This window comes from Coturnix japonica, chromosome 1, assembly GCF_054131305.1.
Source record: "Coturnix japonica strain WE chromosome 1, WE-NBRP24, whole genome shotgun sequence".
NCBI lineage: Eukaryota > Metazoa > Chordata > Aves > Galliformes > Phasianidae > Coturnix > Coturnix japonica.
Window position 1 is genome coordinate 163,306,279 of NC_140663.1, and position 27,634 is coordinate 163,333,912.

At 43.7% G+C, this 27,634-nt stretch overlaps 1 protein-coding gene across 1 annotated transcript in view; it reads left to right on the forward strand.

Moving 5' to 3' along the window:
* ARHGAP20 (Rho GTPase activating protein 20) overlaps nt 1-27,634 on the forward strand; it is a 58,450-nt gene that overhangs the window by 26,053 nt on the left and 4,763 nt on the right. Inside the window, exons 3-13 of the mRNA XM_015852195.3 lie at nt 836-1,006; nt 6,663-6,812; nt 8,654-8,695; nt 9,966-10,050; nt 12,767-12,844; nt 15,342-15,408; nt 17,648-17,830; nt 21,925-22,103; nt 24,945-25,106; nt 26,328-26,437; nt 27,167-27,356. Of these exons, the coding sequence (XP_015707681.2) occupies nt 836-1,006; nt 6,663-6,812; nt 8,654-8,695; nt 9,966-10,050; nt 12,767-12,844; nt 15,342-15,408; nt 17,648-17,830; nt 21,925-22,103; nt 24,945-25,106; nt 26,328-26,437; nt 27,167-27,356 (1,417 nt within the window). The remainder of the gene's footprint in view (nt 1-835; nt 1,007-6,662; nt 6,813-8,653; nt 8,696-9,965; nt 10,051-12,766; nt 12,845-15,341; nt 15,409-17,647; nt 17,831-21,924; nt 22,104-24,944; nt 25,107-26,327; nt 26,438-27,166; nt 27,357-27,634) is intronic.

The following is a 27,634-nucleotide window of genomic DNA, read 5'->3' on the forward strand; positions in this document are numbered from 1 at the left end:
AATTAAAGACAAGAGGGAAACTGTCAGTTAAGTTGAGGAATTCCTTCATAAACTCAGGCTCCCAACCAGAAAGGGGAAAACAGAAAAACCAAGATGCTCACCAGCCCCTTGCACATCAGTGAAAGTGTGTCCTGTTAATGTAGGCCAATCTGAGAGCTTATCCTTTCTCTCCCTGCTGTCAGGATTTCCTAAATAATTTCCTGAGTAATCCAGCTACAGGCAGCAAGAAGAGGAGGCTGGGAAATCAGCCAGGCTGTAAGGGAGGTGTAAGGAGGCTTGTAATCTTCTTCGAAGATTTTCTCTGCTCACTCTTGTTTTCTTTCATATCTCTCCTGTGTGCTTTGGGGCTTTCACTTTGTAATGTCCATTTCTTCTCTCAACAAAATCATTAGGTGTTTGTCTTTCATTCCAGTGGGTATAGGAATAAACTGTAAGCTCAAAGCTGCTCACTTCAGGCTTTTCTTGCCAAGCTGATCCAACCGAGATTTAGCTTGACTTTTCTTTTTCTTTTTGCTTGTTGAAGAATATATGAAGAATATATTTGAATAAAAACAGAACTGTTTGTTCAGCCAAAAGGAAGGGTTTCATTTGGAAAGACCTCTAGGGAATGCAAGTAATTGGAAAAGTCAGATCTACAAGATCTGGAGAAAAAAATGCTGATAGGTCCTGGCTTTAATCCAGAAGTTCCTTAGGTAAAGCACACCGTAGTGCAGGAAGCCCAGATCTGGTTCTGACATCTGCTTTTTGCAGTGGGTGTGAACAGTCTCTGCCCAGTCCTCACTCACTGACACCTGGGTTAATTGGTTTCCTTTATTCCCTCTGTTTCCATTTGCAGGGAAGGCTGCTTCTCCCCCATCAGCCCAGAGGCATGTCCCCTTGTGCAGTCCTTCATGTGCCACAACAGGACGTTCCTCCTTGATGGCCACGTGCAGCTGAAGACAGGCTTGCAGACCCAGGAGCGACACCTCTTCCTCTTCACAGACCTTCTGGTTGTTGCCAAGTCCAAGTGAGTATAGCATCCCCTCCTACAGAGTATCCCTATTTCTCTGTAGAGGAATTCCTTCATGCTTTTTTGGTAGTAAATCTCCCCTAAATCATCAAGCAGCTTTTTGTTCGGTCAACATGAGTTAGGTGTCTGAACTCAGCAGTCACTTTTTTAGACACTAGAACCCATATTGTTCACAGCACAGAGCAGTAGCAGATGTCCTTGAACACACTGCTTATATCAAATTCCCTGCCTTGCGAACTGAGTATTATTAAACTCACCACTGCTCAGTGTGTCCCTTGGGATCCCCTTAACTGAAAGTTGCATTAGAAAGTCATCATCAGTCCTATGGGGTTGCTATGTCAGAGAGAGGCTACAGGCTTTCACACTTACCTGGGAGCTGCTTTGATGCTCTCCAGTGATCATAGTTTTAAGGTTGGAAAGACTACTAAGATCATCTAGTCCAACCATCAACCCATGCCTGTGACCACTCTAGACAACATCACTCAGTGTGACATCCACCCTTCTCTTGAAAACCTCTGGGAATGGTGATTCCACCACCTCCCTCATCATCCTGTGCCTCACCACTCCTTCTGAGAAGAAAGGTGGTAAGCAGCTGATGAGCAGCTGCCTTAGAACAGAAGTCATTGGCAGCACCACAGTGCTGTGCCAGGAGCAGCATGGGGCTGGGAAGCAGTGCTCAATGGTCTGGGCCGAGCTCCTGTGCAGTCAGGCTTGCTGCTAAGCTCTGATTGTTCACTCTACCATTCACAATTAAATCAGATTTACAAGCTGTGTCTAGCATGCCAGCTTCATGCAGCATTTGTAGTTTAAGGCAATTTTAGAGGGTGCTTTCGCTTGTTGTTATGGGAAAATAACCATAAAGGATCCTGAAACAGCTTCATTCTCTGTTAGGCACTGTTTGTAGTCTCACAGGGTGGGTAATCTCAATGTGAATCCTGGGCTTTTGCGATGTGTCTCTTTGCTTAAGCAGTTGTTTCAGAGGCCGCTGGGAAAAGCCAGAATAAATCTGTGTTTTCAGTATAAATCTGAACAGTGTCTGTTTGAATCACACATAGTGAACGCAACCCCCCCAGATGAACTCCTTCACCTTATGTGGTGTGACAACACGGAGAGTACTGTACTCAGACATGCGCTGCTAAGGGTGGGTGTGAACACTGAGATATTTACAGGACATCTTATTGCTCTAGCAGTAATATAAATGTTACTGCCTTTGTTTGTGACTGTGTTGTGTTTAGGCTGGGATTCATCTCCATTTAAGCTTTCAAATGCTTATGAGTATTTGCAACTCACCTGGGTTTGTAGGCTCCTTTGTGTCAGCAGGGGAAAGCCAGCACCTCCCTGTGGCAAACCCTTTAGAAAACAGCATCAGCAGTGGAGAGGAGGGTGTTCCTAATGGCTGCTCAGTGGCATCATCTCACCGCCTTAGGTGTGAGCTCCTGAGCTGTGGAAGGCTGAAGCCAGGCGAGGTGAGTCCCTCCAGTCAGCATGCTGAGCCCCAGGCTGAGCTGTGCGTTCCTGCAGGTCTGGCTGGCTCCCAGTGGCATTGGAAAGCCCTACTCTGTGTCACCACTTCAAAATATGGTCCCCAGGGAGTAAATAACAGCTCTTACAGCACTTGATTTAATGTGGTGAGGAGTCTGCAATGTTTGATGGAGTTGGAACAGAACAAATTGTGCTTCTGCATGTGGAAAGAAAAGGGGAGAAATAAGCCACATCTTTGCTAGAAATGATAAAAATAGTTTTTGGAGTGATATCGCTTCATGTATTTTGAATTATATTCATGCATTTTAAAGAACTCATTGGGATGTTCTCTCTATAGCCTCCCTGACAGCATTTTTTTTTTAAACATCAGAGCTGTCACTAATGAACGGTATGTGAAAATCAGCATTTTTAAAGGTACCACACACTAAAATACCATTGCTGATTCCTAGAGGAAAACCTGAGTTGTACGTACTGCTCTGCAGCCGTAACTAGGGATTGCTGTTGACTTTCCAATAATGGATGCAGAGTTGGGCCACAAGGTCACCGGGATAATGTGTAGACAGAATTGATGATGCAGCTGAGTCTGACTTAACTTCAAGGTTATTCCATGTGCAGGTGTTAAAAATTTGTATTATTCTTTTCATTAGGCAGTTCTTTTAACTTGGAGCCTATACACATCTAAGAGATGGCTCTTATATGCAGCTCAGAACACTGTCAGTGCCAGCTGAGCTGGAGGTAGCTGGTCACTGCACAAAGGAGCTCATGTGTAATTAGATTTTGTGTGATTGGCAAATGGGCATACATTCCTCTAAAGAGGAGCAACAAATATCTTGTGTACTCTAAGCTGGCTGAGCGAAGTCCTGCCCAGCACTGAGCTCCTGCTTAAAAGGAATGAATTAGCATTGCTCCCATGGAAATGTGGGGAGGTGAGTCCTCTCCACAGCTGATCTCGTGTGCCTTTGGACAAGGTGCCTATCAATTTTCTGATACTTTATAATCATTTTTTAAATGCAGACTGTTATCTTTTCAGTTCATCCATTAGCCCAGCTTGTGAAAAATGAGAGTAATACCCTGTGCTTGTCTCTCTTCTGTCCCTTCATTTAATGCCTTCGTGTGAGGACTGCCATACATTAATTGATTGAAAGGGTTGGGTATTTTTTTCACTAAACCTATAGTAAGAGTGCAAAATCGTATGCTGTTTTCCATTTACTGATTAGATTTCTTCTAGAGAGTGTGTGTTTTAATTCAGCAGAGTAAATATTTCAAGGACGTTTCAGTTCACTGATTGAGGTTTCTCACATAAGTTTTAGTAAGGGAAGGAAATGGCCTCCTCTTTCTTCTCCTAACACACACACACATAAATACATTCATTTTAGGGTTATTTTCCGAACTTGGCTGGACATAGAAATTAATGGTTGAGTAAATACGTGGAATTACGGTAGCGATTGCCCACTAGTTCCATTAATGCTTTTGTCAGAAAGTCCTATTAAGAAGATTAGCAAATCTAGTGAGAAGTTAATCTTCCATCTGTTAACAGCCTCAAGGTATCCAATTGCCACTTACAGAAAGCCAAAGGAACTGAGTTTGCTCTGCAGAGGTAAGACATCTCGGGGTACATCGGTACCTCCACCATTGATGAGCATGAGTTTTCTTTGATTTCAGTGCAAATTGGATCTGCCTGATCTTTACAGGACTGCTTTAAAAAATTACCTTAGATAAAGATCATCTTTAAAAAAATGAAATACTCTTTCCATTTTTTCCAGTGTTCAGCCCTGTTTCTACCTTAGTCAGTAATGATAAATTCACTTCTAGAGGTAATGCCTTGGCCCTTAAATAGCCAGCCCACCTTTCACCAACACTGAGAACTCATGGACTGGAGAAAGGATGTGGCAGATGGGGATAAAATACCTCAGGCCCTTTAGATGTTAATGGAGGCTCCCGTTTCAGTGCCTCTAGAAACCAGGCCACTCGAATACTGATGATAGCTGAGAGCTGTGACTAGGCATGGCAAATAGGGTAAGGATATACATCAGGAACGACGGGGTGAGCAGCTCTGTGTTTCACCCTGCCAACACCTGCTGCTGGCACTGCGGGGGCCTGGCTTTATGAACTGTAAATGCTAATAAGTGAAGCAGCCAGTAGAGAGTTCACTGTACTGAATACTGGGGAAAAGGAGTTGAAAAAGGGAAGCTCAGCAGGCTTATCCCCAGCATAACCCCAGTCTTAATGGTGCTGCCAGGCCAAGCACCCATTTATTTACATTTACACTACAATTTATGTCTGTATTTGGCTGTAAGTCTCCATTTTTTACAGTTAATTCCATGAACAGTCTGATTCACTCCTTTCTGTATTCATCTTATCTGTTAGATCACAGATTGGCTCAATGATGAGCATATTGAAATATTCTAAGCTTCTTTTGGACAGGGTAACAAAGTGTAATAGCTTAAAGAGAACTGAAATGTTCAGCTGGCAGGAAACACTACGATATGGCTTAAAAATGCAAGAGTTTGAGATGGCATTTTACAGTATTTTACAGTGTTCTCATTCAAGTGCATCTTTTTGTTGTGGTGTGCACTGGAGGTCTTTCCCAGCACCGTGAACGTGGCAGGGCTATCAGCAGTGCTCTGTTCAGAGATACCTGTCAGCACAATGTCAGCTGGACCAACAGAGGTACTGCAAGTTCATCTCAATCCTCTTTAAAGCTGCAAACTCCAAGTATTTTCATGCTTCAGACTGCATTAGTTCAGTCTGTTCTAATCAAATACCTTGTAAACAAGACTAATCTCTGAGAAGGTAGTCGTCGTGTACCAGAGCTCTAACGAAGTGCTTACCTGGCATATTTATTTATAGAGCACTAATCACCATGCTGCCTGGCACTATCCCCATCCACATTTGCAACAGCGCGATGAGCTGACATGCTCTTGTTTGTAGTCCTCGGATTAGAAGGGCCTTCAGGGAAGAGCCATTTCTTCTTCAGCCTTTCCCTGTTAGCACAGCAGGCTCGTGGTTTTGATGTACATTAAATTTCAAGAATTTAGAAAAATCATGTAATACGCCTTCTTTGTAAATAAGTAGATATTCTGAGAACACAGGAGGTGTTCTTACAGCAGAACAGCTTTGCAAAAGTGGACCTGGGGTTCTGATGGACATGTGAACACGAATCAACAGTGTTCCAGAACACAAGTCTGCACTGTGCCTCTGTCATTAAGAAGGCAAACAGTATTCATAGCTGCATTTGGAAAGCATTGCCAGCAGATCAAAGGAGGTTATCCTTGCCCTCTCCTCAGCTCTGGTGAGATCACATCTGGATTGCTGGGTCCTGTTCTGGGCACCCCAGTAGCAGAGACATATGGACATACTGGCGTGAGTCCAGTGAAGGGCTGTCAAGATAATGAAAGGACTGGAGCACCTCTGCTGTGAGGAGAAGCTGAGAGCTGGGTTTGTTCATCCTGGAGGAGAGGAGGCTCAGGGGGATCTCATCAGTGCCCATAAATACCTGGAGGCAGGGTGCCAAGAACTCAGAGCCAGGCTCTGCTCAGTAGTACCCAGTGCCAGGACATGTGGCAATGGGCACAAACTCGAGAGCAGGAGGTTCCCTCTGAACATGAGGAAGCTCTTGAACCAGAAAACCTCCAGAGGTGCCTTCTATCCCTAGCAATCCTGTGATGCTGTGAAGTCCTGCAGATGGTTTGTGGAGGCCTGACATGACCCAAGCTGTTGTGTCTTTGCTAAGGACTTGCTTTTTCAGTCTGGTCAAGTTGTTGCTATTCACAATCACCATAGCTGTTGACCATGGAGCTAAGCAATCATACTGTACTGTTAACACCTCAGCAGAGCTGAAGTCGCTGAAGTCGAAGAGTGATTTTGCCTGATGGTGAAATTTGGAGGTGAGCTCCACTCATGGGCAGTTTTGTCACAGAAAGCAAGATGTCAGTGGATGTCACAAGCAGCCTATTAATCTCCTATATCAATTCTGTTGATCCCACTTGGATCAGAATTTGTTACATTTTCACATGCAAGCCAAACAAAACGTTGGTTTCTTTAACTAAAGCAGAACTGCTCTTTCCATCATTTCCTTTCAGATGCACTCAAAGGAAGAGGAAACCTTAAGTTATTTAACCTGTCTCGTTATGTATTCCTGTGTGTGACAAACGTGAATTTCTGCCATCAGGTCGCACTCTCATTTCAAACTGAAGTGCCAAGCACGTCTCTGTGAGATGTGGACAGCATTTTGCACAGAAGAAGTCTGCGAAGGTAGCACCGACCCAGACAGGTCCTTTGTTTTGGGCTGGCCCACCACTAACTGTGTGGCCAATTTCAGGTAAGAAACGAGGTATGTTTTATTTAACAAGTTACTGAAATGCGTTTAGGCTGGGAGGTAGAGACAGCCATAGAGTCATTTCAGAACTGGTGAATATAGGAAGGAAGAAGTATAGGAAGGAAGACTCTTAACATAGTTTCCTCTACTGCTGTGAGCAAATCACCCTCTCTGCCCCACCTTCAGTCTCTGCAAATGTAGCAGCAATACTCCCTTATCACTTAAAAAATCTGAGAGGATATGTGCTTTGGCACAGCACTTTCTGTGCTGCAGACTCGCTCGGTTGGGAGTCTCTTTTTGTTTGTTTTTAACATAATTGGTTGCACACTTCAGTTAATTAATAAAATGAACTAGAAATAGTAGACAATCAAGCTAATTATTAGGATCCAAGAGACCCTTGCAGGACAACTTCAAGCAGAAGTGCTTGTACTGGAAGTAGTAGGAGACAAAGAGCAAAACAGTGACTTTTTCCTATTTCTCTTTTCATAAAATTGTGCCAGTGAAAATGTCAGAATTCCTCCTGAAGCAGAATCACTGAAAGACCGTGGTCCATCTTTGCAGCACTGACTGCAGAACACATAAGGGCTATAGAGGAAATGTCAGTGATTAGACTAATTGCACTCTCAGTGGGAGGGCTGTGTGCTCACTGTGAGTGAGGGAGTGCACTGTCACCCTTAAATCCCAGACAGTGGCTGTGACTTGGAAAATGCATTTTCCTCTTTACCCTCAGAGAGCAAAAGCTGACACGTGTGGCTTGATTTCTGTGTCACGTTGTTCATATCCACAGATATCCACACAGAGTGCTGTGCACAAACTGTTCTTTGTTGAGGTGTTTGTTCTGCTTTGACTTTTTTTCCCTGGCTTAATAATCCTGAAACAAAACTGAATTTTTCTATTGATTTTTAATCGAACTCCTGCCAATAAACATGAGCTTTGATCTGGAGACAGTGTGTGGTTCTTTATAGCTATCAGAAACTAGGAGAGTATGAAAGCAATAGCAGCAATCCAGAATCAGAGATATATAAAAGGGAAATTGTTTTACGTCTGGAAGCACATAGAAAATCTAAAACACCATGTGTGAGTCCACAGATTGCATATCCTACAGAGCTGAAGCAGCCAAAGCAGAATCACAGTCACAGTGTTTGTGAAGTGCGTGCCCCTGAAGCGGCATCATTCAGTAGATTTGTAGTTCCCTAAATGCCTGCTCTGACAATATGAAGAACCTGATTTGCATAAGTAGCAGAGGGAATAGCAGCTACTCCATCTGGGACAGGATTTGGATCAAGGAAGTTGGCACAAAATTAGGTTAAATTCCTTGTGCTGTCCTGTTATTAGCTGCATTTACCCGGGTAGGTTTGTATCCTTGAAAGTGTTGAAACAAGACAGGTGTTAAAAAGTACAAAGTTAAGCATTTCTGAGTGAAGCAGTTTATATGTGTATGTTGTAATTTGGTGGTAAGCCAAGTAGTAAATGAGAAGATAAATGGCAGAAATAGAAAGAAACCTATATACCTTAGGAAATACCTTTATACTTTTAAATTAAGTTATCATTTTTAAGCAGAGTGCTCTTCTCTTTGGACATCAGTTCCTATCTGAATTCACAGTAAAGCTTTGATTTCTGTGATCAAGATAACAACAGGGGCTTTTGATCTCCCTGGCAGCCTTTCCTGTTGATTTTGCAGGGAAACAGGTTTTTCATTCAAATTTCAAAAAGCCTTTTATTTTTGGTATGTATTTGTGGCACTTGCAACCAAGAAGCAATCCATTTCTCTGTGGTTTGCACAGGGGCTCTTTTGCTATCAGAATGACAGCTGATTTGTCTCTCTTTTTCTTCAATTCTTACAGGTCTGCAGAGCAGAAGGAAACATGGCTCTCCTTTTTGCAAAGGTACTTTATTATAGAGTCTTTGAAGGCACTGAAAAAGGTCCCAGCCATCTAGACCAGTGATTCCTAAATAATGGTACAAATGCCATAATTATAGAAGCTCTTCCAAAGAAAGGAAAAAGTCATTCCACACCTTCTCCCTGCTGAGAGCTGCATGTGCCCTTTGTGCACCAGTTACTACTCAAGGAGGAAAACTCTTTTCCCTGTTGCTGCCCATGGCCCAACAGAAAACGGCAGCTATTTGTAATGTATTTTCTTTCCTTCACTGTTAAGTATACATTGCCACTTTCACTCTAGTTGAGACTGTGGCTCTTTTGAAATTGATGGCATCTAACAAAGCCCAGCTCCGAATCCCCTGTTCTAACCTATCTGCAGTTCATGGCAGTGCAGTGCAGTGGGGCTAACTTCAGTTGTATGAAATGTAGCCTAAGTCAGAGGATATACACAAGGGTCTGGGTAAACAGAGACCTCATTTCAGTCAACGTTTTGAACAGAATACTACTAAGGTGATTTTGTTTTCTCTACGCCTAAACTTTATTTCATTCTTTGCAGTTCACAGGGCTGTTCAAGTCATCCCTCCTGGGGGTGATTTATAATTCACTCTTCTCCTGTTCAGTCTCTTTCACTGTTCTGGATGATGAACTGTAAATGATTTCAGCAGAAGCTGATGGTACAGCCTGAGACATTACAGTGATTAGTAGTTTTATCTGCATTTCTGTTTAAAACTGTCCTGACTTTGCTGCATCCCGTTCTTCATAGTTAGGCCTAGCTGTATAGACCCTCCTGTGCAATAACTGATCAGGAATTCACATCCTTCATAAGTAGTTGTCATGTTCTCAAATAATCACTGAGTTATGCCACGACCTGACTGAGCTACAGATGTCCCTGTTCACTGCAAGGGAGTCTGGCTAGGTGGCTTTTAAGGGTCCCTTCCCACTCAAACAGTTCTGTGATTCTATGATTCTAAAGCAGAATGATGCCATGTTGATGGGCTCTTTAAAATGAAAACTGCTGGGAAGTCTACGTGTGGATTTTAAATCTGGTTCTTCTGCTGTTTACACTGATTTCTGCAGTGTAGCAACTTGGACACAGCGGGGTATTTCTAGGTACTATGGTCAGAACATGCTGGAGGCTTTCCTTTTCTCTGAGGTCTTTCTATTGCAATAGATATGAAAATGATCTTCCTACGTGGTTTCTGCTTGATTGCTATTTAAATGTTGGTCTTTATGTTTACTATATTAAATATTCACTTGTTTTGCATTTGTTTTGGCAGTCGAATAAGGGAAGAGAAAGAAAAGGACTATCCTAAAAGCATTCCTCTGAAGATCATTGCAAAGGATGTTGGAACCTGTGCATATGTAAGTGCTCTTGAGCTAATCTAGGGGTATAAATCCACATCATCTGTAAATCCTGTGCATGTCAGGGATGGGAGGGTTCTTTTGGGTTACAGCCTCCTTTAAGGATCTAACCCCTCTAGAAGACATAGCATATGCAGCCCTCAAGTGTGTGTTTCCTGTCTCTACTGAGTGAGTTCTTTTTAAAAGACAGTGTTCTTAGTAAGGAAGGGGTTGGCCTCTTCTCCAAGGTAACAGTGAGAGGATGACAGGGAATGGCCTCAGTTTGTGCCAGAAGAGGTTCAGGTTGGATATTAGGAACAATTTCTACTTAGGAAGAGTGGTGAGGCAGTCACCATCCGTGGGGGGGTTCGAGAAATGTGGAAATGTGGCACTGAGGGATGTGGTCAGTGGGCACAGTGGGAATGGGCTGATGTTTGGATTGGATGATCTTAGCAGTCTTTTCCAACCTTAATGATTCTTTGATTAGAAATACTGGGTCCAACACACAAGCTAAAGACTTTAGAGTTTAACCCCCCCCCCCAAACCATATCTAAATGAATTCATGCATAAACATTTTCAGAAATGCAAGTACAGTGTTCCTTTTTTTTTTTTTTTTTTGCTTTTAAAACTGATTTAAACTCACAGCTGCCTTCATTCAATTCTGCAATGCTGCAATGTGTTTTATTGTTTATAATGATCATAAATCTGTAAAGCTGTGTACATGAACACTCTGAAATTGCCCTAAATGTGGTTTTCATCAGCTCGGGGATGTTGGTACATTGTGGGCACAAAGGAAGTTGGTAGAGAAAGACTGTCTACAGAGTGATTTGCATCTTTTTTTCCAAGCCATTTTTTACCAATTTAAACAAAATCCTTGTAGGTAGGCAGTTCCCCCAGTGATGTGCTGGCATTCAGTGGTAATCCATCCATTCTCCCTCTGCTTCTTTGACATTTGTCCTTTCCTTCTAATGGTACTTTTAAGACACGTATCTCATGCTCAGAAGCACAAAGAGCATTTTCAGGGATATGAGAAGTTTTCACCACAGTTAGACTTTGTTGGATGTCTTTGCTCAACACTGAATTCTGTACTTGCAGTGACAGAAACATAAAGAATTCTGCCTTATTCTGAAAATCTCTGTCAAAGTGAATTATAATAGAATTGCTGAGTTGCTAAGAGAAATGTTAATGAACAATAATTGTGGTATTCCAAATGAAGGACTGCAGATCAAGGTGGGCTCAGGTGTAAATGTCTATAAAGCACACCTGCACCCAGAAGTTGCACTCTTGTTCCACGGTTGTTTGGGGGGATTTTGGATGTCTTTTCTCCTTTGCTGTAGTTAATTCATGTGCCAAATACAGTTTCCTGATCGTAGAAATGGATCTTGGTCCTAGAAATGACACACTGCAGCCTAGCCGTTACCAGTAATAAAGCTGTGGAGGAGCAGATGGAAACTTAGTGATGCAAATAGTTCTTATGGCACTCCGCTGCCTGTACTACAGCAGCTGGGGATGCCTGAGAAATATTTCTCTTTTTTGGAGGGTAGGGAAGGGTAAACACAAGGCATAAACCGTTTTATTATATTCTAGCCCAGAGCAAAACTTATGCAAATGTGCTGACCTACTGCTGAGAGCCAGATGTCAGTGCTTTGGGCAAATGTTAAATTTTTTATGGTATGAGCGTTCAGATATGTCCTCAAGCAAGATGTAGAATACTCTCACTACTTTCATTTGATTGCCATGGCAGCTTGTTACCATCAGGGACTTACACACTGTACAGCTCAGATCTTGTCTAAATGCAGAATGTCAGGCGGCTGTTTCACCTAAACATCACATGGCCAGTATAAAATTGATGTGCTGCACGGAGCTGCAGGCTACAGCAAACTGTCCTGGGATGGGCAGGGACACTGACATCCTGGTTCTGCACCCTCCTCCCCCTCCCCGCCGCCCTTCCTTTGGGCCATTGGGAGGTTTGAGAAAAGGTGTTCTGGACATGCTCTCCCCACCTGCTTTTCTGTCATGCAAGATGATTGCAGTGGTGCTGTGCATTGCAGCAGGGATGGGAATGGAGTTGTTAATCCTGAAATGTGTGACATGCAGCATGATAGTGCAGAGCAACATCCCATGGTTCAGGAGGAGGCCTGGCTCTGGGCAGCAGGTGCTGTCTTGCCATTGCTGTGTAGAAAACGGGCCTTTGTGCCCACTTTGTTCTTCTTTACTGCTACTGTGCTGGAGGGGCAATGTTTTTAACTGGAGGACACATTCCCAAGAGGAAGTGTTTCTGGTATTAAGCCAGATCTAGTTTTGAGAAGACTATATAGAAAGCGGCAAAGAATATAGAGAACAGCCTATGTACAGTGTGCTCTTACCAGGAGTTCTTCAATAGAAAGGGAAGGAAGTGATTTACAATTGATATGAAGCCTGAAAAGCACTGAAATGTTTCTTTTCTTTTCAAAGGGGACATGCATGCATCTCGTCCCCAGGAATCATGGCACTGTGCCCTTCTGATGGAGCTCTCGGGGAAGCAGGGAGCGAATACAGGCAGTGTGCGACAAGGCAGAGGAGTCAGACCTCTGTCTCAGGCAGCTGGGTCTTTCTCTGCAGTATAACTTCCTTATTCAGCAAAATTTTAACTCCCCTTTGTTTTGGCAATGAATCATGCAGTTATTGGACTTCAGATACTCTGTTCAAATCCAATTTTTAATGCCATTTTGCCTTTCTCCTTTTTCTCTGTTTGCAGTCAAAAACCCTAAATGTAACCAATGTTGATACAGCCAATGATGTCATTCTCATGGCCCTGCAGCAGCTGGGAATTTCTGTGAGTACTTGCACTGGTCTTAATGAGTCGCTTTTAATCATCAAATCTTCTCTTGCACCTTTTCCAAGACTTAGGATGTGAACATAAATTAAAGCCTTTATCATTAGCAATTCAGTGTCATTGGAATTAAGCGATACTTCGCTAATATACAGACCTCCAGAGATCATCAAACACCTTAAAAGTGTTGGATAAGTCTCCCATCCCTGTGATGAATAAGTCGTGTTTGAAGTTGCTTTTAAATCCATTTTGCTGATAGGTGAGAGGAGAATCTTGATACAAATAAAGTGAGTTCGATGCAGCTCCTTTTGTGTACTTCATTGTGAGCAGGAAACCTGCTGACCTGCTTGTCTGTCAGTTTCATAATATGTAGAAATGCATGGTCAGCTATGTCCCCAGATTACAGGCACAAGCGCTGCTTTTGCATGTCCAGATCAGACCCTGTAAACACCCACAGATCTTTGGTATCACGTGAGAAGAGAGTAACCAAGTGATCACACAGAATCTGAATTCATCCAATTGAAGCAACGGTCTGAAACTGCCTAAGACTGCACCAGTCTATGTCAAGAATGAAGACCACACTATGTTACAGCTGCGATTCTGTATCGCAGTATATTTCATTTTTGCCTATTTCATGGATGTCGTTTGCATTTTCTCATTTCTTTTACAGAAAAATCAGGAAGATGGTGTTACTAAAAAAGACTGTTTTGTTTGGGGTGCATGGGAGGAGGAGCTGCTTTGGTGCAGCTCTGTGTTCTTTTGCATGTAGCACTGTCAAGCCATTCCTCCTCTTTACAATCTTATTTCAAGTAGAAAAAAAAAAGAGAAAACCTTTTGCAAGATGTACAATCTTGCCCATGGAATCATTTGCTCAGAGTAATATATTGCATCTCTTCACTGCATCTGCATAGCATAAAGCCTTTTTCATTAGTGGCAGATGATCAGATTAGCAATAAAATCAGACGAGCTAAATAAATTAAGCTGCAGTCTATATATCACCCAGCTCCCCCGAAGGATTGATCTGACTGCGAGGGAGCTTTTCCTTATGCACCATCTCGAGGGGCTTTTCATGTCCAGAGAGAACCACTTGAAAGGAGCTCTATGACTTTTCAATAGCAGTTATAAAAACTACATTCCCCGTGTTGTGTGGTTCATGTTACTTTGGCTGAGCTCACTCTGTTTTCATGCATCGGGGTTTTTCCCTCTGGTTTCTCTGATAAAATGACAACCAGTTCTCACAAAATGACATTGAGCCTTTCTCCCAGATGTTCAAGGGGAACAGACAGAAGGGCTTTGGGCTCTCCAGCTCCATAGGTACACTCACTGCTTTTTCTGGAACAGCCTCATAAAGCCCATAAAGGACATTTGCAATCAGGAGATGAGCCCTGCCTGGCTCTTCCCCTTCCCTGCCCCCTCTTCCCAGTAACTAACTCCTTCATATATATATATATATATTTAAAAGGAAAAGTAAGTACTGTTCTTGTGCTCCTCAGCTGTATTTATTTGCTCCTGGCAGCTTGCCCTGAGGCACCAGAGATGTCTCCAAAGCCTATTTATTTTCCTTCTGCCTCCTGCTAGCTGACTTAACAACAGTGCTAATATTGCCCAGAGAGCTCTGTCACTCAGCGAGCGAACCGCATGGTCTTTATGGGGTGTATTGGCACTATAGTGGGTGTGTGCAGCAAACAGGAGAGTCTCAGGAGCTCTGGGACACTGCATAAAGGTCCAGACAGTACCTAACAGCGGGCAAATCTGTTTACAAAGAGGTAGGATTTAATTGTTGAGCTTAATTCGGCTTTGGGGTATTTATCATCTTTTGTAGCCAGGGAACTTTTAGGCTTTAATTATCCTCACTGAAAAGGCATTTAAGGTGCAGTAGTTCGCGTTTCATACAATGTAGTTATCCACTTCACTGCTGCCTTTCCTTCTGAAAGTGGTTAGTATTAAATGTCATTCTTTCTGTCTCTATTGCCTCGCTTTCATATCTGAAATAACGTGCTATTCACCTCCTTCAAGTAAGCTGTAACATTGACTCGTGTATTTACGCTAAGGGCAATATGTAGAATGTGCTTTCAAATCAGCAGTTTTACAGGCTTTGCCTAAAGTTGCTCACATTCTCCAATCTTCTGGAAATTGTCTCCTTTGATGTAAATTTATCCTCCCCACTGTGCATTATGAAGGAGGGTTCCGCAGCCTTAAAGCAGCATCCAATGCTCCTGAGCCCTTACACCCCCAGCACCTGCACAGCAGGGCATACAAGGCTGCGTGCTGAGTGCCACAAGTCCCTTGGGTACCAGCTGGGATGGCTGCAGGTGAGGGGCTGAATTCCCCATGGTAGAGAATTCAGAAACTTGCATGGTAGCAACTTCAGGCACTGTGGAAATAAATGGGGCTCCACTGATGTCAGTGGCAAGGTGCAGGTTATGGTTATATTGTGAGAAACCTGACACAAACTTATTTGTAGTGGCTGGCAAACTTATTCTTGATTTTGCTTCCACAGGGCTCTGAGAAAGACTACAAGCTGTGGGTGATTTCAGGAAGAGAAGACGCTCCATACCCTCTCATTGGTATGTCGGTGACATCATCTTATTTTTCAGCTTTCACTCATTGTTTTTAGTGCTGAAGGAAGCAAGAAATGCAGAGAATACTGATGTGCAGTTTCCTCTTCTGTTTTTTGGGCTGTTTTTTTCCCCTTTCTTCCTCTTATTTCCCTGTCACCAAGTTTGCCTGTTTAGGGAGCTAAGCAGATGCTGATCCTTAATTCTGATGAGCAACGTGTCTGATTGTGTCACATTCACAGAGACAGAAAAAGCTCATTTATTCCTGCTCTGTTTTTGCTATTTTTGGCTGCACAAGCCTCTGTCTTTCCCAGAGCCAACCTCTCCCCTCAGCTGCCTCCTCCCATGGAGCTGCTCCAGCTTTGCCATATTTCCTCCTACAGTCCCATAGCATTGTTTACTCTCCTCTCCTCCTCAGTGCAGCTCAGCAGAGTTCTGAGAAATGTTCTGTGCTTCCACAGCTCACCTGATTCCAGTGGGCCTTTGCAGACCTGTGTTTCTGCAGATCTGTATTAGTGTTAGGACAAGATGCAATGGCCTCAGGTTGCACTGGGTTGGTTCAGATTGAGTATTAGGAAATGTTTCTTCTCAGAAAGAGTGGTGATGCAGTGGCACAGACTGCCCAGGGAGGTGGTGCAGTCACTGTCCCTGGAGGGGTTTGGGAAATGTGGAGATGTGGCACTGAGGGATGTGGTCATTGGGCACGGTGAGGATGGTTGGACTGCTTGATCTTGGAGTTCTTTTCCAAACTCAATGATTCTATGACTCTCTTACTGGCTGGCAGCTCCCCTCTGAGTAGGAGCAAACTGTTCTTATTTCTTATTCACTTTCTAAAATGCTTTTCTAAACATTCTGTCACCAGAAACCAACCCAAAGCTGAGAAGTGATGAAATGGGCTGGTTTGATTTTGGCCTGTGATTCTCCGAGAATAAATCCTCCCATTATTAAGAACCTTTCCCCCACAAAAGTCCAGCATTACTTCTGCTATATAAGAGTTCACACACAATTAGAACAAGAAAAAATCATGGAATTTCTGTTTTCCTCCTGCAAATCTAATTCCTGTGAATCTTAGCATTCCTTCTTAAAGCATCCTAAGCTACAAATGCTTTGCTGTAGTCAGACAACAGTAATATGTATGAAATGTCTAACCTGAACACCTTATGGACATTGCATGTTGTTTTGTCTTTGAAATGTACCAAACATTGTCTTGTAGACTATTATGTGTAGCTCAGCCAGGTAAAATCCCACTTGTAGTTTTAAATACAGAAGCAGAGCATTTAGAGATGAGGCAGACCTCTAGAGACTCTAGAGAGACTCTAGACTCTAGAGAGAGTCTAACTGACACTCTCTCACTGGAAGTTTGAGGTACAAGCTTTGTAAAAGAAGAATCCAACTGATGCTGTTCCTGATATTTACACAAAGGTTTATCAGATAAACCTTTTATTGGCTTTTATCAGGGGTGCACATTTGAAGCAGTTTGACTACATTTCAGTTTCACCCTACCTACAGTCTCAAATAGGTTTATTCCACTATCAGCCCTCAAATTTAAGTACAAGGTAACCAGTTTAATTAACTAATACATATCAGATTTAATATGCTTTAGCTGCCATGTGTTTAGACAAGTTCAAAACGTGTCTTTCTGCTGGCAGTTTTGAAAGCTCCTCCAGAAATGAGTTGCCTCTGCACAGTCCCAAAAGGTGCCGTTGAATGCAGCTCACCTGCAGCAGCCCTAGGACTTGTGTTTCCTTCCTCTCAGCCTCAGGCAGGAGGTGCACTTGTGTTTCTCCTGGCTTCATTACCGTGCAGAGGCAGGGAGCATCACTTTCATAGTGGACTTTGTTTGTTTTGCACACTCAGGTGACAGATGACTGCTCCCAGAATCATGTTTCTTGACAGAATTGTATGAGAAACCAGCACCTAAACCTTCAGTGTCACATGTAAAGCAAGAGAAAGAATAGACACTGAACACACAAACAGTCACTCCTGTTCTACTGATGGGCTTTTATGTGATGCAGCTGTACAAGGTCTGATGGCAGCTCTACATATGCTTAGTTACCCTGAATGCAGTGACTCCATATCTGCCCAAGTATTATTTATGCCAGTGTAAACATGCAGAAAAGTGACAATTCTCAGGTAATTGAGAAATTGCTGTGGCCAGCATGTAAAATGCTTTTCCTCCAAGGTAGGTGGGAGCTGTGAGAGCCTCCAGCCAGTCCAGCCCACATGACAGGAATTTCTTTTTGCACAGGCCACGAATATCCCTTTGGGATCAAGATGAGCCACATCCGCGATGCGATGCCCCATGGCTCAAAGCACTGTGCCTGCCCCAGGCAGCTGCAGGGCTCCTTCCTGACTGAGCAGCTGCCCCAGGAGCTGCAGTGCCAGTTTGTGCTGAAGCCAAGCCGCCTGGCCGAGAGCCCACCACTGCACGGTACGTGGTCTGCCGCTGCCTCCGGAACGCAGAGCCTGCCCGTGGCCTGGCAGGGCTGGGGGAAGATAGAGTGCTGGGATGGAGGGTGGGCAGTGAGAAGCAGCGGGCAGATGTCTGTCAAGTTGCGCAAGGGGAGGTTCAGGTTGGGTATTAGGAAAAATTTCCTCTCGGGAAGGGTGGTGAGGCAGCGGCACAGGATGCCTGGGGAGGTGGTGCAGTCACTGTCCCTGGAAGTGTTCAAGAAGTGTGGAGGTGTGGCACTGAGGGTCATCATTAGTGGGCATGATGGGGATGGCTTAATGGTTGGACTGGGAGATCTTAGTGGTTTTCTACCTCCATGATTCTGTGGCACTGTACCTAGATGCAGTGAGGGAATACTGCTTCTTTATTTCACTATTCCCTGTGTAAGGTGAAGACAGCAATATTTTCTCCTGCCTTTGGCCTTGGTCCTGCAAAAATATGAGCACCTGCTCTCTGTTTTGCACTTTGTTGTCAACGATACAGTGACTGCTCACGGGTAGAACATATGGGCAGATCTTTACAGGCTGGGGCGTTAGGCTATAAACACCATGTGACAAGGATTCATCCCACAGTGTGTTCTTATTGTGCTTCACATGCTATCACGCTAAGCGTAGTTGGGTATTCTGCCCTTCCTCCCTATTAATGACTCCATATCAATAAATATAATATACGTGCACTCTGTTATAATTTGCAGCCCCCAATAGCCAAGATCTCCTAAAATGTATGAGTAGAATCCATTTGTAATGTTTTGAGAAATTAAACGTAGCAAGGCAATATTATTACCTGTTACAAATTGTTCCGGAAGTTGATTGTGTTTTTATATAAATTAATTTCCTTTCCACACTCCTTTACCCCCCTCTCCCCAAGTAATTTGTATCATGTATTACTTCACAGCATATTTCAAGAATGAGGCAATCTAGCAGAGGGGTGTAATTAGGTTTACAGGCCCCGCTTGGCAGCTGACATTGACTGGCAAGAGAAAATAGGAATGCAAATCAGCACAGATGTGATGTCGGCAGCACGGTGTGAGCTGTGGGAAGGGGCCAGGCTGGCACTGGGGCTGCCTGTACAACTGAAGGAGGGCCAGGGCCACACGGCTGGAGGAGAAGCTGTTTGTCCTTGTGCCTTACCTGCTTCCATCCTCTGCTGATCGAACCGATTAGAGTAACGTGTAGGTCTGGTTGTTGCAAACCAGATCACCTTGCTGTTCATCATGCTCTTCCCACCACTTTCTCACCTGTTTTGGTTTTGGAAAAGGATGAAGGGTGTCTGTGTGCTAGCTAAGGCTATGATTTGGTTTTGGGTTTGTCTTCAGGTCAGCAAACCAAGCAGTGTGGGACTGCTGGGGGACCACTGGGCACAGCACCACATATAGGGTAATTTATAGGGAGGAGGGTTTGTTTGCCCACTCTTTGATGCCCATACACTATGTAACCCTCCTTCCCTGCTCCAGAGAAACTCACCCCAGGCAGGAGAGGATTTCCCTGCTCCTCAGCAAGTGGTTGCTCTTCTGGTGGTGGTGCTACCTGAGCACTAACAATATTCTGTTTCTTTTTCGTGACAAAACCAGAAACTTGGAATCCAAGTTTGAGCAGCATCTTCAGCCACCTCTCCCTGTAACCACAGTACAGACATGGCATGCACCCTTGGCAAGTTCAGAACTGTACAATTTTTAACCAAATGTTACCCTGGCCAGGATCTCACATTTGTGAGGCTGAGCAACTCTGTGCCACCAAGACCATCCTCCTCCTGCCACCCCACTGCCATCATCTGTGGTACATCAGCTCCCCTCACACTGGTGTTGCTGGACCAGACACACAAAGGGGAAGCTTCCCAGGGCTCTGGGAAACCTGGTGGAGCTGTAGGGGTTCCTGTTAAGTGCAGGGGAGTTGGACCAGGTGGTCATTAAAGGGTCCTTTCCAATTGAAATGATTCTATGACTCTATGAAACTGCTCAGCTGAACCACGTGAGGCTGTATGGGTGGTGACACGACTGACTACTGGCTGTCCTGTGAGATAAGAAGCTGTGTGGACACCAACTGTGCTGCTGTAGCTGTGTCAGCAGTGCTGGCAGGATAGCTGAAAAACCTACAGAAGAATTTACTGTGTGGGAACACCACGATGTTTCCCTCCTGCAGCTTTTCAACACATAACAGAACCAGCACCTTGCTGCTGAACACGGCCATTAAGTCATGCTCATGAGTACACATCTAAAAAATACCATAGATGCTAATTTGCCTTAAGTTTGACTTGAAAGAGCTGACTGCTGTCAGTGACTCGTCTGTCATCCAAATTGTTATTTAGTCGTCTGGTAAAAGAGAGAGCAAATTGTCAGCGAGTTGGTCTCAATACAAAAAGAAGGTCTTTGAAAACTGTTTGAAAGGATTTGGTCAGGAAGGACACTGTGTTTCTAAGCAGATCTGAGGTTTTCTTTGGAAGTTCCCGATTAGTCTGTGAGAAGAGGAAATGAGCACTTGTGCAACTGAGATGCTGCCAATGAAGAAACCGAATCCCCTGTGTGTAAGATATGAGCCCAGATGATCCCTAGGCAGATGGCTGCTGTTGTGAGCTCCGAGCAAGATGGGCAGCCAACGTGGTGTTGCTTTTTTTTCTAATTCTGGGTTAGAATAACCCACCATAGCAGGCCCTGGGGTGCACTCTGGTGTCTGCATATGGGAGCTGTGTCTTCCACAGAGTGATAACTTGCATCTGTCTTGGCTGGGAGCAGGCTGCACACCAAATGTAGCTCTGCAGAGATTCAAGAAGGGAAAACGTACATCTTCCTCTTCGCATTTGCTCTTTACCCTGACACTTCCCCCCCCCTTTGAAATAGGGATGGGAAACGAATGAGTTCTGTTGCTCAGTGTGTTGATTTTGTAAGTGAGGTGGCATTTTGCTGCCTGGCATTACTTGTTGGTTTCTGTCCTGCTGTGCTGAAGAACATCGATTCAGCTTTGCCTCCTGTTCCAGGAGAGCTGCATTTAATCACAGTTACCCATTGCTCACATCGTCCATTTGGGCCGTGGCTTTCAAGAGATGAGTCTGAGAAAAGTTCCTTATTTTGACACTGTTTTTCTTTCATTTCTGCTACTCTTTTTTTTTTCCCTCTAAAGTAGAATCTCTCCTTAATTTTGACATGCTGAGATACACAACGCTGTCAGAAAAAAAACACACCAAACTATACTTGTGATTATGTGTCTGGAGCTCTAAGTGGAGCAAGCCACAGTCATGTGCAAATGCCCTGCTCGCCTGAAAGAAAAATTATTGTTTTGAAAGTTGTACTTATATTCTCCCAAAACATGATGTGTCAAGTAAAGCCATAGACATTGCCAAGCTTATATTTCATGGAGCTTTGGGCTGCTTAAAATGTATATCCTCATTATTTTTTTATGAAAGGAATTTTTCATCAGGCTTTAGTATGGGTATGTTCACATTTTGAGTTAAACTGTAACTTTTCATCCTGTAAATCGCTAAAGAAAAGCCTTCCACCCATTCCCTAAGGGAACATGATCTTCCAGATTGGAATGATGTATAAGAAAAATCACTGCCTGGGCTAAAAACCACACATAGTAAAGTACAGGAGAGAAAAATCTGGTATTATGTTGCAATCTGTCCTTCTGCAAGTATTAGTTCTACCCTCTGCCCTCTACAACAGCAGAAGCTCATCACAGCGCTGGGGGAAGTCGGGTACCTCCAGACAGTCAGCCAGGGGGAGGCTGGTGGTGCTTGTGTGTGCACTTGTCCCAAAGAAGGTCTGTGGTTTCACACCTACAGATGGGAGACGAGGCCCTGAGCACAGGCCAACCATATGCAAAGTGCTCAGGCTGAGGTGCTGACACTGCGGTCAGGCTGTGCAGTGTGGCTCTTGGTGATCCTCCTGAGAGCGTGGTTGGGCTGCAGTCACATGCACACACACAGGTATGCACATGGTGGATTAGGCCAAGCCGGATGCCAGGATGTTGGTTCAGTTCATGACATTTTTTCCTTTGATACCACAGCAACCACTGCAAAACAAATACTGGAGTTAGAATTGAAATGCATTTCTTCTAATAAACACCTCTCTCTTTTCACAGACTTGAGCCAGAAGTCATTTAAAAGGAAAAGATCCATCATAAATTGGGCTTTCTGGCGTGGCCCAGGCACCCACTTGGACAACGCTCCCCTCTCCTCGACATCTGCTGCCCCTGGGAAGCTCTTTGGGCTGCTGCTAACAGCCATCTGCGAGGACGACAACCTGCCCAAGCCTCTCCTGGTGAGTCCAGGCACAGGGCTGGCTCTTACAGTGGTGGAATGTCTTTGTGCAGCCAATGAGAACACGGAGATGCTGTGGAAATGGGACACCGCAATTACTCAAGCAGAGAAAACAGCAGGAAACCTCATCTATGGTTCCCAACAAAAACTTTGGTTTTTAACATATGCTGTGGTCAGGCCTGGTTAATGCCAGACAGCTTGAGAAGCATGTGACTGCTCTGGGCTGCTGCTTCTCTATAGCCCACGTTGTAAGGCTGGTTCCCAAATCCTCACTTACGTGGTGCAAATAAACACCATACTCACGCATACTTTTCAAATCACTCGTAAGGTTTCTGTAGAATTCCCAACCACGAGCAGGTGATATCTGCTGTCCAGTATAGGCAGCCCATGCTTGCACAGAAATGCCACCTGCCCTCCAACCTTTCCAGAGCCTTTCTTGAAGACACCCACCCCAGGGCAGACAAGCACTCTGAGTCCTCATTTTTAGTCAGGAGGAGTGGTGAGGCAGTAGCACAGGGAGATGGTGCAGTCACCACCTCTGCAGGGGTTCAAGAGATGTGGTGATGTGGCACTGAGGGACATGGTTAGTGGTATGGCAGTGATGGGCTGACGTTTGGACTGAAAGATACAAGTGGTCTTTTCCAACCTGAATGATTCTGTGGTTCTGTGATTTTGAGTCAGGAAGGCATCCTGTTGTTGATGCAGCAATTGAAATGTTTACCAAAGGGAGGGAGCAATTCCCACCATGGACCTGCAGGATTGGACTTTATTTCAGCAGACCAGCTTCCAGCTGGAACAATGTGAAATCTATGGGGTTACATCAGTTTACAGTAACAGATGTGTTTGTCTCTAAAGCTGGAGCTTGATGTGCTGCTTTATCATTTCCTGAACAGTGAATCACACCAGGACTTTTCAGGTCTTTTGAGAGCGTGGGTTTGCTATTTTCTTTTGAGGGGGCAGTGTAAATTTTTATCACTATTTAAATAATCCCTCTAGAGATGAGCCCTATGAGGACCTGGTGTCTCTTTCTCTCCCTTTGAGAGAGGAGCCAAAGCTGCATTTTGGAAATTTCTCCAAAACAGAACTACTAGGCAAATTGTATCTGAAGAAAGTGCAGAGTTACTAAGGATAGAATCAGAGCTTGGTAGGTTTTGTGGTTTGAATCTTAGAACACTGTGTTTATGCCACAAAATGTAACTTGCTTTTGATTTCATGCAGCATCTCTGGAGAATGGAAAACTGCATCTGAGATATGAGGTGGGATTTATCTGCAAGAGAAGGGAGATATTAGGAATGAATGTTGCAGGCGTGTTTGATATCTCTGCTGCAAAGCTCCAAACTTGATTTCACAGCTGAAGGGCTCTCTGTTAGTCATTGCCTTACTGAATTATCTTACACCATTAGCTTCCTTTGTGTAATCTTTTGGATTTACTACTTTTTTTTTCCAACTTTGATCTTGTGGCTATTTTATTCCAAATATATTTTAAAGGTGTTTGTTTATGCAGCGAGAGTGGTGTTTTGTCAGCAGAGCTGTAGATCCCCACAAAACAAATGTAAATGCTGACATGAGTCCTGCTGCCTTGTGAGCTGCTCCTGCTGCACACACATTTCTTTCCACTTCTACAGGAGCAAGAAAGAAACATTAAGAAAGTAAAGATTAAAAATACAGCTTCCATTAGAGATATCTGCATTAATGTGTGCCAGGACCAGACTCTGAGAGAAGCCAGAAGCCTCTGCTTAGCCATTACTGCTAGAGTGGCTTGGTTTTGTGATGTCAGGCTCTCTCCTTTTGTACCTTTTCTTCCTTTGCCTTTTGATAATTCAGTCCTCAGACCAGTGTGTGCATGCACATAGTTACAAAGACTGTGTGCGTGTGTTTCCCCTCAGAAGAGATAAAGGTGACAACTCCCACATTGCTTAGAATCACAGAACTGCAGGATCATTAAGGTTGGAAAAGACCACTAAGATCATCTCGTCCAACTGTCAAACTGTCCCCACTGTACCCACTGACCACATCACTCAGTGCCACATCCACACATTTCTTGAACCCCTCCACGGACAGTGACTGCACCACCTCCCTGGGCAGCCTGTGCCACTGCCTCATCACTCTGAGAAGAATTGTTTCCTGATATCCAAACTGAATGTCCCCTGCTGCAGCTTGAAGCCATTACCTCTTTCTTAGAGCAAATCTTTGGAGAGGTGATGGTGGGCATGTCAGAGAGACAGCCCAAAGGAGCCAGCAGCCAATCCAGCCTTACAGCTGGTCTCACCAGCAGCCCTGAGCTGTTTGCAGAGTGCCGTTCTGCTCCCAAAGCCCAGAAGGGGCATAATCCAGCAATGATCTGATGGAAAAGTGCAGGTGGATATAAAAATCGCTTTCCAAGCAGGTGAAATCTCCTTTTTTACAGACATCAGGGTGTCAGTTGGAACAGAAATCATCTCTGATCGGTTCTGAGATTGAACATGCTGGTGAGCAGGGAGGGTTTTTTATCTATCTTCCTGCAGAGGGTTCTGCATTAGGTAGACAATAGCCTTTTCCCATGCCACAGCATTTATTTGTTTGTATGACTTGGCTAAAACTTACCCAGGCCCTGGAGGAGATCGTCCATGAGGTCAGTGCTCAGCAGTGGTGGCACAGTATTTTTGAAGGGATGTGTACCAAAATCAGCACTGTGGGCCATAGCTGTGCTGTACAGCATGGCATTGTCTGGAGGAGAGCTCTGACCTGTGTGTGAACTTTCTGAGGACTCAGAGGTTTTTGCCTGTGACCAAACTGGTAAAACAATATTGCAGTGGTAAAACATGTTTCTGAGAAACCCTCTCTGCCTTTTAATTGTGTTTAGGATATGCTTTCCCTCCTGTACCAAGAAGGCCCTTCCACCGAGGGTATTTTCAGACGCTCTGGAAGTGCAAAAACCTGCAAAGAGCTCAAGGAGAAGCTGGATTCAGGAGCTGAAGTGGACTTAGCCTGTGAATCCATCTTTGTGACAGCATCTTTGTTTAAGGTATGTGAAAAATGTTCCTTTCTCCCTTCTCAGGTGAGAGCAGCGCAGATCTTAGGCACAAACAAGTGGAGAAGGCTTAGTAGGCTCAATTAAGAAAAGTGGGCTGACACATTCACATCATTCTCTTAGCCTCACCTGAAAGTCAGTTAAATACCAGAAAGGCAGATTTGCAGTCCTGTTTCTTTATTCAGACCCTTGCTAGTATATCATGTTGCCCAACAAATCTCAGTTCATTTTCTCGTTGATTATCTTCTACAAACTTCTATGTTAAAAGCAATGCTGCTTGTGCAAAAAGCATCACAAGCCTTCACTAAAATGTCAGCTATAAGGAGCATATCTGTCCTCATAGTTTATTATAGTGTGTCCATTTATGTGTAGTTTTTAGCTTAAAAGAAATTGTTATCATCCCCTCCTCGTTCTGAAGCAAACATTGCTTTGGACAAACAAAAAAAAACAAACAAAAAAACCCATAAATATATCAAAAAAAGCATTTCTCTTGCTGCCACATGAGAAGTTTTCATGGATAAGATACCATTGCATTGCTGCTGATGGTTTAGGATGTGCATTTATGAATATAGGGGCCAGCATCATAGTAAGAGTGAATGTGTTGTTTGTACAAACCGTAGCTTCCCTTACCTTAACTAGTTGTGGAAGCTGGGATTTGGGACTTGAGAAGAAGGAATTTGGGCTTCTTTCCAAGCTGCAGCAGTTTACCTGCCGCTATTTGAGGTTTTAGGAGACAGGAGCTGGAAGACTAACCCTGACCAGGGTAAATATTCCTTTACCACAAGGGACTGTGCCCAGAGGAAGGTAGGCCGGGAGTGCATATGGTCTGGTGGTGTTGAAAGTTGTCAGCTGAGGGGAACAAATGAGCTATGGATGAATTCAAGTGATAAGTAAATGCAGACATACAGCATCAAAATAACCAGACCCACTGCAGGGTTTTTTTTCAGTTCACCAACAGCAGATGAAGCATCCAAATACCTCCGTTGATAAGAAAGAGTGAGGACAGGTCAGGAAAAAATTCCATTTTAGCATAATCCAAAGTGCTTCTTTATCTGAGATAAATTTCTGCTGGTTTTGGTTGCTGTGTGGATCAAGATGCTTATCAGTTAGTGCTGCCCCACTGAAACATCCTCTTGTATCTGCATTGCTTCTTCCTATTTCCTCCCACCCTCCAGAACAGCTGTTCACATTTTATTCTTCTTTTCTCTGGATAAGGATTTTCTTCGCAACATCCCAGGCAGCATTTTGACATCCCAGCTTTGTGATAAATGGGTCTCTGTAATGGATCAAGGAAATAATGAAGAGAAGATAAAAAGTATCCAAAGGTAGAGTTACGCGTATTCTCTGTATTCTGCTTCTGTAAAATGATATCCCAGAATGCAGAATCCCAAACATTCCACTCAAAACTTGCAATTAAAAAATCCACCAGTTTAAATAAATGCTAAAATACCTTTGTATATGACAGAGCATTTAAACTCACATATATATTTAAGGAAGAGCCTATATGGGGCAAATTTCTGACTCTCTTTTGTCATATATTTCTGCCTTTTGCGGATGCTAACAAATGGAATATCCTTTCATGGGAAACATGTATAATGTTTATAAACTCGCTGTCCAAGACCTGGATTTCTGCCTGATACCAAAACCAGAGTTATCCACAGGGAAAATGGAGGTCCTGGGGGAAAGAGGAGCAAAAATCAATTCCTCATATTTTCCCCCACATTCATCTCTAATGTTAGTGACTGTTTTGAAGATGGAATTGCAAATGAAACATGAGCTCAGTGACAAGGAAAGCCTCCACTCTGTAGAGGATACCAAGCAGAAAATGGGCAAAGCTTATGTTATGGGGAACAGAGCTTTGTACACCAGGGAACCTGGTGCATGGTGCATACATACATACCTATGGCAACTAGAGGTTGGGTAGTGACAACTGGACTTTTTGGTTCAGTGAACAGTGAACTGTTAAGCAATTTAGATGAAATACAGAGTTATCTTCAAGGTTTTTACTTTTTCTAGTCGGTAATTTGAAGAATGACATTTGTACATGCTTTCAGGTTAATAGAGCAACTCCCCAGAGCTAATGTTGTTCTCCTGCGTTACATCTTTGGAGTACTACATGGCATAGAAATGCGATCTGAAGAGAACCAGATGAATGCATTTAATCTTGCCATCTGCATTGCGCCCAGCCTGCTCTGGCCTCCTGCTTCCTCAACTCCTGATATAGAAAGTGAATTCACAAAAAAGGTAGGAGACACCACAATTTAGCAAACACAGATAACCATATCCCTATACAACCTATTGGTTACCAAAGTGAGAATAGTTGGTACCTCTTCAGATCAGTTCTCATCCTCTTATCAGTGCTCCAGAAACATTCATAAATCCATAATTATTATCTGTCTGAGAAAAGGGGAGAGAGGTCATAAAGAAATACACAGTGCATTAGCAGAGGACTTCTGTCATCGAAAAGATCCCCAGTTGTGATGGCCTTGAACAGGACAGAGTAAAAATGAAAAGATATATGT